Source organism: Schistocerca serialis, chromosome 3, assembly GCF_023864345.2.
Source record: "Schistocerca serialis cubense isolate TAMUIC-IGC-003099 chromosome 3, iqSchSeri2.2, whole genome shotgun sequence".
NCBI lineage: Eukaryota > Metazoa > Arthropoda > Insecta > Orthoptera > Acrididae > Schistocerca > Schistocerca serialis.
In genome coordinates this window covers 634,362,844-634,376,955 of record NC_064640.1, presented here as the reverse complement: position 1 = coordinate 634,376,955, position 14,112 = coordinate 634,362,844, and the positions used below count along the sequence as shown (strand labels likewise).

The 14,112-nt window shown below is 41.6% G+C and overlaps 2 protein-coding genes across 5 annotated transcripts in view; one reads left to right on the top strand and one right to left on the bottom strand.

The window, feature by feature from the left end:
• LOC126470517 (leukocyte elastase inhibitor-like) overlaps positions 1-6,578 on the bottom strand; it is a 63,196-nt gene extending 56,618 nt beyond the window's left edge. Inside the window, exon 1 of the mRNA XM_050098428.1 lies at positions 6,441-6,578. Within this exon, the coding sequence (XP_049954385.1) occupies positions 6,441-6,459 (19 nt within the window). The 5' untranslated portion in view covers positions 6,460-6,578. The remainder of the gene's footprint in view (positions 1-6,440) is intronic.
• LOC126470515 (constitutive coactivator of peroxisome proliferator-activated receptor gamma-like) overlaps positions 1-14,112 on the top strand; it is a 750,708-nt gene that overhangs the window by 489,639 nt on the left and 246,957 nt on the right. For all 4 annotated transcript variants that reach the window (XM_050098423.1, XM_050098425.1, XM_050098426.1 and 1 more), the window contains one exon: positions 83-154. In XM_050098423.1, the coding sequence (XP_049954380.1) occupies positions 83-154 (72 nt within the window). The remainder of the gene's footprint in view (positions 1-82; positions 155-14,112) is intronic.

Here is a 14,112-nt window from a genome sequence, read left to right as displayed (position 1 = left end):
ATCATTCTGGACCGTTGTTAGTCAAAAAAAGAGACGTCTGGTAACCCTAAGCTTACTAAAACCAACCGTTCTTTATTTTCAGGATATCGTCTGGAGCCCTGGAGGCAATCCTTCGGCTGTCAGAGAAGGACCACAAAATTACCCTACAGCTCAGGTAATAACATACTTCTAACCGACGCAAACATTTTCTGTCGTAAGTAGTAAGGAAAAACCACTGCTTATCCTGCTATTGTTTAAATATGAATCGGTGATTTTTGTACCGCTTCGTTTATCGTTACCCAGGATGCACCACGAGGCGAACTGCCTCAGGTTTTACTTCATAGGTAACTCATTTCTCATATTGCATTCTTGTAATGTTTCCATTTTCAAGTTAGCCTACTGTTGCTTCCCGTTTTTTTTTTAAATCTGGATAAGATTTCTTGTTTTTTTGAGGAATTGATTGCAATATTGATGTCGAGCTGAATTTACTTCAGTACCGTACCTCAAGAAATCTATCTGCACTGCGGGAGTGGAACGGACTATTTTACTAGCCGTGGAAATTTTCGCTAGCATTGGTGGTTTGTGTCTAATGCAGCATAGCTCTGCCCACATTGGTGGATGCAAGAGTGCGGTTTTGTATGTGTAAATATCTACTAAATAGTCGCAGAACGTTTGTAGCTTATCACACACTGATATCGCTGTTATTAAGTCCTCAACAAAACAGCTATCAACCATATTAGGATCCTGCAATAGCAAATAGAATATACAAGACAAATTTGCCGATTTCATTTCTAGAATAGCAGTCATATGCAAGTTCCATCATTTGTATGCTTCACCACCAGCTCTGTGTTAAATGAAATTGACAACGTTGGATTCTTCCACTAGTCCACATTTCACTTCCAGCTTTCATTATGCTTTCTCCAAAATCTGAAAACGTTGTTGACGGAGATAATTTCAGATTAGCACATTTATGAGCAACTGTTGAAGACGTGCTGATAAGATGAAGTTTTCGTATCGTTATGTAACAACAAATCCGCCCAACTGTAGTTTTCAGAATGTATTCAACGCAACATGAACCTCCTGAATACTTGCAGGTAATTTCAGCAGAATTTTCCCTAGCTGGATTTTCCAAAGCTGTCTGTATCTTTAATCGTTACTTCTTCCGTTTGTTATTTCAGGTTATTACTGATATACTGATCAAAAGTATCCGGACACCTTGCTGAAAATTACCTATAAGTTCATGGCGCCCTCGATCGGTAATGCTGGAATTCAATATGGTGTTGGCCCACCCTTAGCCTTAATGACAGCTTCCACTCTCGCAGGCATACGTTCAATCAGGTGTTGGAAGGTTTCATGGAGAATGGCAGCCCATTCTTCATGGAGTGTTGCACTGGGGAGAGGTATCGATGTCGGTCGGTGCGGCCTGGCACGAAGTCGGCATTCCAAAACATCCCAAAGGTGTTCGATAAGATTCAGTTCAGTTCAGGACTCAGTGCAGGCCAGTCCATTACAGGACTTATTGTCGTGCAACCACTCCGCCACAGGCTGCGCATAATGAACAGGTGCTCGATAGTGTTGAAAAATGCAATCGTCATCCCCGAATTGCTCTTCAACAGTGGGAAGCAAGAAGGTGCTGAAAACAATGTAGGCCTGTGTTGTGATAATGCCACGCAAAACAAGGGGTGCAAGCCCCCCTCCATGAAAAACACCACCACACAGTAACACCACCTCCGAATTTTACTGTTGGCACCATACACGTTGGCAGATGACGCTCACCAGGCATCCGCCATACCTACACCATGCCATCGAATCGCCACATTGTGTGATTCGTCACTCCACACAGCGTTTTTCCACTGTTTAATCGTCCAGTGGGAATAAAATGGAAATGAGCATACGGCATTGTGGGCCGGGAGTCCCCCATACGGGGAAGTTCGGCCGCCGAGAGCAAGTACTTATTGCATTCGACGCCACATTGGGCGACTTGCGCGTCGGAGTAGGGGATGAAATGATAACAATACCCAGTCCCTGAGCGGAGAAAATCCCCGGCCCCAGCCGGAAGTCGAACCCGGGCGCCTTGGGGTGGCATTCCGTCCCGCTGACCACTCAGCTAACGGGGGCGGACATCGTCCAATGTTTACGCTCCTTACACCAAGCGAGGCGTCGTTTGGCATTTACCGGCGTCATGTGTGGCTTGTGAGCAGCCGCTCTACCATGAAATCGAAGTTTCTTACCTCCTGCCTAACTGTCATAGTACTTGCACTGGATCCTGATGCAGTTTGGAATTCCTGTGTGATGGTCTGGATAGATGTCTGGTCGTTACGCATTACGACTCTCTTCAACTGTCGGCGGCCTCTGTCAGTCAACAGACGGGGTCAGCCTGTACGCCTTACGTGTCCCCTCACATTTTCACTTGACTATTACATCGGAAATATTGGACCTAGGGATGTTTAGTGGTGTGGAAATCTCGCGTACAGACGTATGTCTAGTGACATCACCTGACCGCGTTCGAAGTCCAGGAGTCCCGTGGAGCGCCGCATTCTGCTCTCTCACGATGTCTAATGACTATTGAGGTCGCTGATATGTAGTACCTGTCAGTAGGTGGCAGCACAATGCACCTAATATGAAAAACGTATGTTTTGGGAGTGTCCGGATACTTTTGATCGCATAGTGTATACTCTAAGTTTCCTCTTCAGATCACAAACTATCTTCTACCTCTGAATTTTATCACCATTTATTTCTCCGTGGTTTTTTGACTAGTGCATCTATGTTTTCAAAGCAGTTTTAATAAATTTGCAGTTCTTGATGTTACAAGTCCATCAAGCTACACCACATTTCAACAATGTTTGAAATCCGAAAGCGTAACCTTTCTGTAGTATTTTCTTTCCCGGTGCACTCACAGCAACTGCGTGTGAGCGCATGGTCACTGACTGTGGCTCAATTTTCATCGGTTTCGTATGGGACTATAAAATTTCCGATTACAAGTTACCAATTATTTCGCGTATTATTCGTAAATTTCCTACAGACACTAGGTGTAAGTTTCCACTGTTTCAGTTTGGGCAGGTAAGTAACTGCCGGCATTTACCTTATTCTGGACACATCGAATTGCCAACAAATTTGTGCTGGTCAAAGCGTATTTGATCACGTTATGCAGGATTAGAAAACTGTTGTCCGTAAATAATGCTCTAGAAGTCGTCGTGAAGTATGACTCAGTAGTCGCGTGCAGTCAATGACATATCCTTGTTCGATAAGAATCCTTTATCCTACCTTATCCGTTATAAGTGTGACTCACTAGGTAAGTGCTAGACTACAAAATCTACAGCTCTATTCCCGTTCGGTCCCTTGATTTTTTTAATCACTTATCGCATCTTTCGTCTGATTATGATTTGTTAATGTGCAAAATGCAAATTGCACTATTATTCTCAGTTCCCCTATAACTAGCCAAGTCAGTTCGAATAGTCGAAGGAAGTCAAGCGCAATCCACCTCAAATACGACAATATGTAGTAACCATCTTTTGGGTCAAGGTTAACTTTACAGCGACGAACAAAATTTTTTGCATATTTAATTTTTAGTACTTTCTCACTATGCAGTGACTGTACGTGACAGGAAATATTGTGGACTAATTTTAGTCTTTCTTTCTACTACGCCACTTCCGTTAATTTTCTTATGTTAGATGGGAGACGCATGTTAATCTCAGTGTAGTACATATTTTCTTCTGGTCCTACATGAGAACTTCAGAAACAGTTTTGCCAATTTTTTCCGTCATATACTCGAAACAGCTACAACAAATACTATAGTCTTGTGAAGACATTACTAAAAGTTGTTAAAGGATGACATTTTATATGGATTTTTGATATGAGAACCAAAGAATTTTATTCTTAGGACTTCTGTAGCGTTTTCTCTTTGCCGAAGTTGAAAACCTCGGAGTGAAACTCCAGTATGGTGGGATTGTTTCAAATCCCCAAGACGCCGTTGGATTTGCCGTAGTGAATGTAAGGTCCAGTGCTTCAAGTTCACGGGATGCTTCTTCCCCTAACATTTTCTAGTCCGACAAGTACATTATGTCTAATGACCTATACGGCGACGTGGATGTTAAATTCTAATCCACTTTGCTTAGAACTGGAAAGCTGCATTCTGCAATGCCAGCGATCATTTACATATTTTCGGCTATAACGTAAAGAAAGTTTAACCTCTTGTCGATCTCGAGTTCGTCAGACACAGAGCTTAAGGTCAGGTTGAGTAAAGATCGCTTGACGTAGACGAATGGGGAAGGAAATTACTTATTCCTTCTGAAGGGATCACTCCGGTATTCATCACAAGCGATTTAGTCAAACTAAGGAATACAGACTCCTGGATGGGCGAAAAACCGCGCGCTAATCTAATTTTATTGTAAGCAATTTGTGCAAAATTTTGTTTGTAGTCTCAACTTTTTTATGCTCTCGTGTATTCAGCCGGACAGTGTTCAGGTCGTGTCGAATACCATAAAGCAATTTAAAGTAACAAGCTGGGAAAGCAAACTGACTCGTCTTAGTAACATTCACACCATGTTTAGCATGAAATTCGCGTATATGCGGATACACTACACCTAAATCCAGTGCAATTGAGAACATTGGTATCTTAACCATAGAGTATTTTGTTTGAATACGATTGCAATAGACGAGCAAAATTAGCATGTCTCTCGCTTCGTTATGTTGTGACGTATTGGTCTATATTCGGGTCCATCTCATTAAGGTAACCTCCTTACCTTCCTGGGCTATGTACCAAATTTACCTTTCCATTCTTGGGATTTGTTAACCTCTAACTTATGGCTAGAGCTTCCGTGCACGAAAGAGTTGAAATGTTTTGCACGCGCGATAATGATCACGAGGATCACTTCTGAGTATGTTCAAGAGGTGTTAATCAGAAAACATACAACTCTTGGCAGCATGTGTTAGCTTGTAAAGCTCATATGCTAGTATTACAGATTTAAGTTTTGTGATAGCTTGCTAATATTTAATCTACCAGACCGACTACGCAAGTGTGCGTTACCAAATACTGCTGGATGTGTGGTGTAGTACAGTTATTCACTGTAGCTGCGTTTCTGAACGTGTCCACTGCAGCAAACTTAGTACCGTAACCCTACCACCTGCTTTGACAAGAAGTTATTGGACGTTCCTGTTGTGACATTTCGAAGTGCAAGGCTTCACGAGTACCGTAAACTATTTCTGACTGATGAGTAGGTTAACTGTATCGTCAAGCCTGAACATACAATTGTACGGCACTTCGAAAGCTTTAGTTTTACGTGGAATACAAAAAATATGAATTTCCTCGTCAATGAATGCAGATATTTTGCCTTACTGATTTAACAACCTTTCTACAGGACTATAATTTATAAAAGTTTTAAATGGAGCAAGAAATTAACATTCGCGATGTATGATTAGTGCGTTTGTTTTCCCATGCATTTGTTATTAGATATTTGTAATATCAGCGCATCGGCAACTTGAATTCATGTTAGAACATTACAAATGTCCTCCCAAACTGTCAGTTGAAGAAATATACGATAGCAGGCCCTAAATATATTTTTTTCACGTGAATAAACTCATCAGCAACCTTTGAACGAACAACTACCTTTATCTGCAGGAAATTTTTCCACCATTCACATTTAAAAGCAATTAAGATACCATTTTTCCCATAAAACAGCTAATTGCGGTTGACGTGGTTGTAATTTGCACTGCACTGATGTGATACATCAATTCATAAATAGCTTTTGAAGAAAAGGCATGATCACACCGTTTGACAATGGTACATAATTTACAATTTTAATAATTTAACAGTTCTTGAGGTAATTAGTTAACTTTTGCATCCAAGCGTACTTAAACAGTAATTTTGATGTATTTCATGGTTTATCATCATGCGAAACAGTTTTATCAAAGAACGGGAAACACTGACAGTTCGAATCAAGGGACCAGTCTCTACATTTCCCTTCATCGAAGTGCTCATTTATGAGGTATTTATACAAAACATACATCATTGCCTGTTAACGAAAGCCTAACTACTATATAAAGCTCAGACATGGGGCAACTCTCCGAGTTATCAGCGTTTGATTTCAGAATAAGATCTATATAATGAATGCGTGAGATATATCTGACTTCATAGTTATTTTTCGTTTATGCACTTCACGAAAATTAACTGTATTACTTCGAAAGCAAATACGTCAATTAATGAACGAGCTGCACATCGTACCCCCTTTTTGTTTAATTTTATTTTTACATACGGAATATTGTGCCCAGGAATTAGTTTCCTAACCAATTGCTTTCATCAAGTGTACCACTTGCCCTGCTAACTGTTCCGAAGGAGCAACTTCTTTATCAAAACTAATACCCTCAAGCACTTATCGGGCTTCAAATGTAAGTTCGCAGCAATAGCGGTACGACTGTGAGAATGTGTGTGGCTGGCATAGCAATGCATAGCGCAATCGCCTCACCTGTGGCTGCGCCGATCATGATGGGTGTTTGTCACTTCTCGGCAGCCGACTGCTTGCAGATGCCGTCAGAAGTGGAGAAACCCCACTTCCCCTACTCGTGACGTCACCAGTGGAGGAAGGGGGAACAGTCGGCTGACCCGTTCAGCCAGTTACTGTACTACAGCTAGCAGCAAGTGCAGAGGCTCTTCCAAGGCTGCGGCTGCTCGCGAAATACGGCTTTGGTGACGTGCCACATTCACTCCGGTCCACTGCTATTTGCCATTCACACTTGCACACTAAGAAAAAACACGTTACCGTTGTGTGTCATCCGTTGCCTCATTTGTCATTCGTTTTCGTTAACAAGGACGCATCGTCAATAGACTTCGTCTCATTCATTGCCGTAAGTAGTTCAAATGGTTCAAATGGCTCTGAGCACTATGGGACACAACTGCTGTGGTTATCAGTCCCCTAGAACTTAGAACTACTTAAACCTAACTAACCTAAGGACATCACACACATCCATGCCCGAGGCAGGATTCGAACCTGCGACCGTAGCAGTCGCACGGTTCCGGACTGCGCGCCTAGAACCGCGAGACCACCGCGGCCGGCGCCATAAGTAGTAATGTTGCATCAGAGAGTCATTTTTAAGTTCGGTTTCTGGTAAACGTGAAACACTTGGAGACACGTTCCTAGACGAATACTGACCTAGCCATTTGTCAGGGCCATTTCTAACATTTGCAAAAAAACTACGCTGTTGTGGTACTACATTTTAAGAACTTCCATAAATGTGCACTAAAGATTCAATTGGCGTACGAGTAGGCTGTTTGTCTCGCAGTTATGTCCACAGTGTCTCAACGTTTTTCACGCGTGCATTTGCTTTGTTAATTAATATTCAAAATTGTGAAGTCAATTGTAAATTGTAAATTGAACCGGTGAACTAGGATGCTTTTATTTCGACTTTTATCAGTGTAGGTCCAACTTGAACAGAGAAGTGTGAAAATTTACGCACCCGAAACACACGGGTTTCAAGTGCTAGGTCGTAGCGATTATCGTACGGAGAAGCTGTTCTGTAGGTGTGTACTCAAAGGAGAACTATAATAACGCCCACTAATATTCATGGCATTTTCATAGGGCAGCAGCTCGCCGGAGGTTGAGTCCTACCTCGGGCATGGGTGTGTATATTGTTCTTAGCAAAAGTTAAAGTAGTGTGTAAGTCTAGGAACAGATGACCTCAGTAGTTTGGTCCCTTAGAAATTCACACACACACAGGGCAGCAGCAGAAAATAGCTTCTGGCAGACCTGTGAAAAGACATAAGTAATCTATGAGAATTTCGTAAAAAAATTATATTAGAAACTGATACACTAGCTTTGTGTTGTTTGACTGGAAACTACAGAAGTACTTCAGAGGGTTGCTTTCGTAGGCTTTTAGCCTCTTTACACCATTTTGTCGGCTAAAGTGCATTTACTGTATCCCTCTCTAACATTGCGTGTTGCAGTTGGCAATTCGTTATTGTTGATCGGAGACAATTAGATAATAGCATACAGTTGGGTACAGCTTAAATTGCTGTGAATGAAATAAAATACCCGTTAATTTCATTGACGAAGGATAGGAAATTATGGACGAGCTATGTGATTGGCTACGCACATCTCAAATATGGTTTCTCATGTTCGCTTACCATCATTTGTCACGCGAACCGTTACCAACAGCAGCAAACAACCAAAAATCCGCGAACACCGTAAATATCTTTTAAAGATTTGTTTTCTACCGACTTCTAATTTCACTTTACGTACAGACTACTATACTAAAAATGAGATTATTTATCTATTGAAATGTGAAAGGTGTCCAGTACCGTTTCCTCCTATTTTACAAAGCCGCTTTACGCAGTAAAACGATGCTGGAAGGATTATCGCTGTATACCATAAAGGACGTGCTCCTAACCTGCATACACTTGTCCAAAGAATCGGCAATGAGAGATTACTCTAAGAGGTGCAAGTAAAATAATAAAATCAGAGTTTGAGAAAGTCAGTATGTTGTCCCTCAGATTTAAATAAATAAGCTTAAGTTATATATATATAGCAGCGAACACAGTACGGAATCAGTTTTAGAAATCGTTCACAACGAATAATTTACCTAAGAATTTTTAACACCGTGAAGTCCCGTCAGCAACTGTGATAATTAAACATATAACAAGTCAGCCAAACTTTGGCATGCAACAGTTTAGTGTCAGTAGCTTCTGAAGAAGACCAAATTATTTCGGCTGAAACCTAGGTAAAGATTGGTTTCTATTTGCAACTGAGGCTGACATGTTATGTGTTTCATAATTTACCTATAAATTTTGGAAGACACATAAAATTCAAGGCTGCTTAATAATTTCCAAGTTCCTGTAGTTAGGTACAGAGCTGTGCGATAAATGCAACAGCACATACATTTGTTGGTATCCAATTGGACAATCAGCTATGATGAAACTGGCATGTGATTATTTGCTAAATAACTGGTTTGGCAAGCGTTCTTTGAAATTTTCTATTCCCCCCCTGTTCCAAAGCGCAATATTAAGGGTAAGTTTTGTGTGAAGAGTTGAAGTTTTCGTGTTAGTGAAAAGAGATGTTACAGGATGTGTTGAGATTGTAGTCGGGTATGTCTCTGAGCCTTTTCGACGGACTTGCGATAGTTAACACCCAGGAAACATGACGCTAATTTCGTGTAACTGCTTCTTGCCTTCATAATGGCCTCAATCCGTTGAGTAAGTTTGTGTCCGTCAGTTTGTTTATGTATGCCACTCCGACCCGAGGCCAATCATCCACGATTAGGTCTCAGAGCGCTACCAAATTGCGGAGATGTTGATTGCTGCATTTCATACGCTGTTTCAAACGGGCTCAGACTTTTTCTATGAGATTAATATCCACTGATTTAGTGGGCCAGTCGAGTTGCGATTTCGTGCTCTAATGTTGGTCTAACCAAGCACGTGTGCATGAACACGGCTGTTGTCATCTCGGGAGGCACGAGTGTACACAGTGCGATCGTCATGAAGATGTAGAACCAAGTGTAACACTCCTTCACTGAGATCACGATAACCTGAATGAGTAGGCTCCTGTCACGGTACGAAAAACATAACAGAGCTACCTCTGACCTGTACTACACGCTCTACTCGCTGCGGGTTAAAACACCTCATTGCGCCGTCGGTGCACTCCACACCTTGCATAATACGAATTGAGACAAAATCGAGAGATGTCAGACCACACTACACGTCTACACATTCCTTATAGATATGTTGGACAGTCCATATTGATACATCAACAAATGTGAAACATGGCTGTTTCTCAGCAACCGTATATTAGTTTCAACATAGGATTATACAGCCAACCTGTTGCAAATAACTGTTAGGTACATTGACCTGGATTTTGACACCTACTACGAGTGGCTTAACCATAATGAAATTTTGAGAAACCGTAAAATTACATTGCGAGAAAGCAATGGTGAGAATTAATAGCTGATATACTCCAGTTAGAAAATAAAACACGTTCCATCCTTTGGCACGTGTGCCTAACTAGGAACATCATCAGACTCAACAATCTGACGTTGGTCCTAGCTAGGCACATGTGCCAAAGGCTGGAACGAGTTTTATTTTTTGATTTGAGCATATCTGCTCGTAATTCTCACCATTGGTTTCTTGCAATGTAATTTTACGCTTTCTCAAATTTTTCATTCTAATGAAGATATCCGTAGTAGGTGTCGAAACGTAAGTCAGTGTATCAATCAGTTATTTGCAACTGGTTGGCTGTACAATCTTATGTTGACACTAACAAATAGTGTAACATCATTCAAGGTGTGGTATGGATCATTCTGACACGTCGACCTACTTACTGTGCTGATTCCATGCAATCGTCTGGCACATACATACCAATTCAGTGGTGGAAGACCACATGGCCACCTGGTACAGTGCTGCGCCATCTACAATGTTCCAAAGCGACCAGTCTCATCCTTTAAAGGGGTGCCGAACATTTTGTCTGTTGGGCTTACCTCTGTGCAGCAATGGGTGGAAGGAGGCTTATGGCCGCAGTAATGGGAACGATTATTTCATACACATGCTGACAATGTTTCCAAGTAATATTAATCTGTCCGCTACGGTCGCAGGTTCGAATCCCGCCTCGGGCATGGATGTGTGTGATGTCCTTAGGTTAGTTAGGTTTAATTAGTTCCAAGTTCTAGGCGACTGTTGACCTCAGACGTTAAGTCGCATAGTGCTCAGAGCCATTTGAACCATATTAATCTGTGAATGCATGGTCTTGCGGTGTTATGAATTAATAAAATCTTCTCGGGCTCCCAGCCGTGTCATGTGGCTAAAATCCCACGAGGTTTCGACCGAGCTCTCCTCGGTTATTGTCTAGTCATTTACCACTTGACAATGTCCGAGGAGAGCTCGGTGGAAAGTACGTGGGATATTGACCATCTGACGCGGCTGAAAGGCCGAGAACATTTCATTAATATTAACCTAGTAGCACGGAGCGAGGTGACCCAGTAGTAATATTCTGGCCTCACATTTGGGAGGACGGCCAGATTTAGATTTCCCTAATACGCTAAAGCGCCAGCACTTGAAAGGGGACATGGTCAGTATTTTTTCTCGATCAGAGCCTGTGCCCCGTCTCTGATGTCCTCATTGTCGACGGGACGTTATACGCTTAATCTCCCCTCCATGATTTTACACACAAGTTGCACCAGCCGCTTAAGTGAGGCATGGTGAAATAAGATCTTCATAAATAGTTATCACCTTCGGGAAACAACAGTTACTTATCTTGTCAGAAATAAAGATTTTTGCATAACTAGCCCCCAATAATAGAGAGGGCGTTAATGTCGTACTGGCATTGAAACATAAACATTTAGCGTTTTTAACTGCCATGTCGTTTTTAGACTAACAAGGGGAACGCGCCATAGTTAGCTCTCTGGCACAGTCGGAGCTACACTTGGTGAAAATAGAGGGACACATATTTTGTCTTAGGTGCCAACATGAAATAGTTTCCGAGGAAATCACGCAGTTTTGATGCTACTTCATCAGTTCCAGCTGAATTAAATCAAGCGGGTTGATGACGTAGAGGCTAAAAGCACAGTTTCCAAGTTTTGTGCTCCGTGTATGTTGTTTTTTTTTCTTTTGTTGTGGAAGTATGTGACGTCAGTAACAATAATAGTTTTTGTGGCATCGAGGAATACGATGGGACTATTGACAAAAGAAACAAACATTTCAAATCTTATTAAAGACAGATATTACGAGCATCGTCACAATTCTTATTTAGCCCTGTATGACTGATAGTAATTGAAAATGAAAAACATATAAATTCTGGTATTTCAATTTTTGCTCTGATTTTTTACTTCTATATTTCAGGAAGACCAGTGGGCTCATCAGGATGATATATATCATAAAAACATTCAAAACATCAAAATTTAGGCCACCACGATCAAAGCTGGAAAGCGCACGTGCCACAGTCATTTTTTGTGCAAATATTATTAGAAAGAGCAGCCTTACTTAATACCTCACGATCCGGCGATAATTTCGAGGCAAACCAAGCATATCAAAGTATTTTCTCTAAAGCTGGACCCTGCAATTGATTACGGATTCGGGCGTGGATTTTATTAATTACATCGCTTCTACTTGTGATTTCAGTTTGTTGTGTGATGAGAATAGGGCACTTCTGTGATGTCCGAATGTAAATTCTTCACCTGTCGGTAAAGATGTACATCGCAGTGTTGACACTTTGGAGGAATTTCTCTTAATGAAGACGTCGATATTTCGATTTTATCGACAACCAGGCAGTCGTATATGAGGGATAGCTTTGTCCATTCCAAGAGTCAATACTGTACAGAAACGGATCCATTTCTACGTAAGGTCACATAAACTTTGTACAAAAACTGATGACAGGTATCTTTTGCAAGTTTTCCAGCTTTTGTGGCAGTTGCGTACACATTACGATGCCGTTCCATTAATTGGATTACGTCTTGTTGGTTTCGGGGACCAAATTTGCCCTGACTTCTTGGAGCCAATCAAAAACCGTTGTTAACAGTTCTCCGGAAAGCATTAATCCGTACTGGGCAGTGTACGAGGGCACAAGCTCACAAGTACAAAACAGATATCGCGATCGAGGACTCACAAACGGAGGGGCGACTCGAGATAAATATAAAATAATCGATCCGTAAGCGTTCGATCGTTTTACAGAGGCTAGAAACAATGGACACCTAGATACTACATGAACGTTGCGGCTCTGGGCAATGGCTGCAGCAGTCTTATTGCCGTCGGAAAGTTTCGAATTCAAAGCTCCAACCATATACTGCGATTCTTTTAAGGGGAAACACAGAATTCGCCAGCGGCATGTCACCAAATACATTAGCAGCAAAGACATGGGTACGTTTACGGGTACGTTTGATTAATTACTGGAAAGAGCAGGAGAGTTGCAACTTAAAACCTCCACTAGAATTCCCGAGTCCAATCCTGATTTCGTTATAGTTACAGATTAAACAGAATGTGAGCATCACATTTATAGTAAGACAATGTTATCGTTTTGAAGTGAGAGAGTTACAGAAATAGCTACCGACCAACTGAAACAATGAAATCGTATCATAAGTTTTTGGACAAAGTTTTGCGACTTTACGTAAAAATGGAGCCGTTTCTGTACATTATTGACTCGTGGTGTGGACAAAGTTATCCCTTCTTATGCGATGGCCTGATTGTCAATGAAATGGGAACGTCGACGTGTACATTAAAAGTAATTCCGCCAACCATCAACCGTCCGACGTATACTTTTACTGACAGGCGAAGAATTACATTCGCTCATAACAGAAGTGCCCAGTTCTCATCGCACAGCAAACGGAAATCACAAGTAGAAGCGACGCAATTAATAAAACACACGCATGGATCCGTAATCCACTGTATGCTCCAGCTTTCGATAAAATACTTTGATATGCTTGGTTTGCCGCGAAATTATCGCCAGTACGCGAGGTATTTAGCAACGTTAACGAGATCACTTTTCCTAATGCTATTCACATAAAAAATGACTGTGGCACATGCGTATTCGCACGTCGCTCGTGGTGCTCTGAACTTTAATGCTTTGATGTTTTTATGATACACGTCACTTTGATGAATACACTGGTCCTCTTGAAGTATAAAAGCAAACAATCAAAACAAAAACAGAAATTCTAGAATTTGCATGTTTTTCGTCTTCAGTTACTGTTAATAGAATGAGGTTATATATTGCCAACGGCATTGCCGCGGTGGTAACACCGGTTCCCGTCAGATCATCAGAGTTAGCGCTGCCGGGCTTGCCGTCTGGTCTGCCGAGCGCTGTTGGCAAGTGGCGTGCACTCAGCCGTTGTGAAGCCAATTGAGGAGCCACTTGATTGAGAAGTAGCGGCTCCGGGCACGATAACTGACGACGGCTAGGAGAGCGGTGTGCTGATTACATACCCCTGCATATTCGCATGCAGTGACACCTATCGGCTGAGGGTGATATTGCGGTCGGTTGGTACCATTGGGCTTTCCGAGGCCTGTTCCCGAGTTATATAAGATTATATAAAGACAACTTTTATTAAGATGTGAAGTTATTACCTTTGTCAATGACCCCTTATTATTCTCGATGTCACAAAAAATATTGATGTCATTAATGTCATGTATTTTCGCGAAAAAAAACCATATGATTGGATCTGAACACA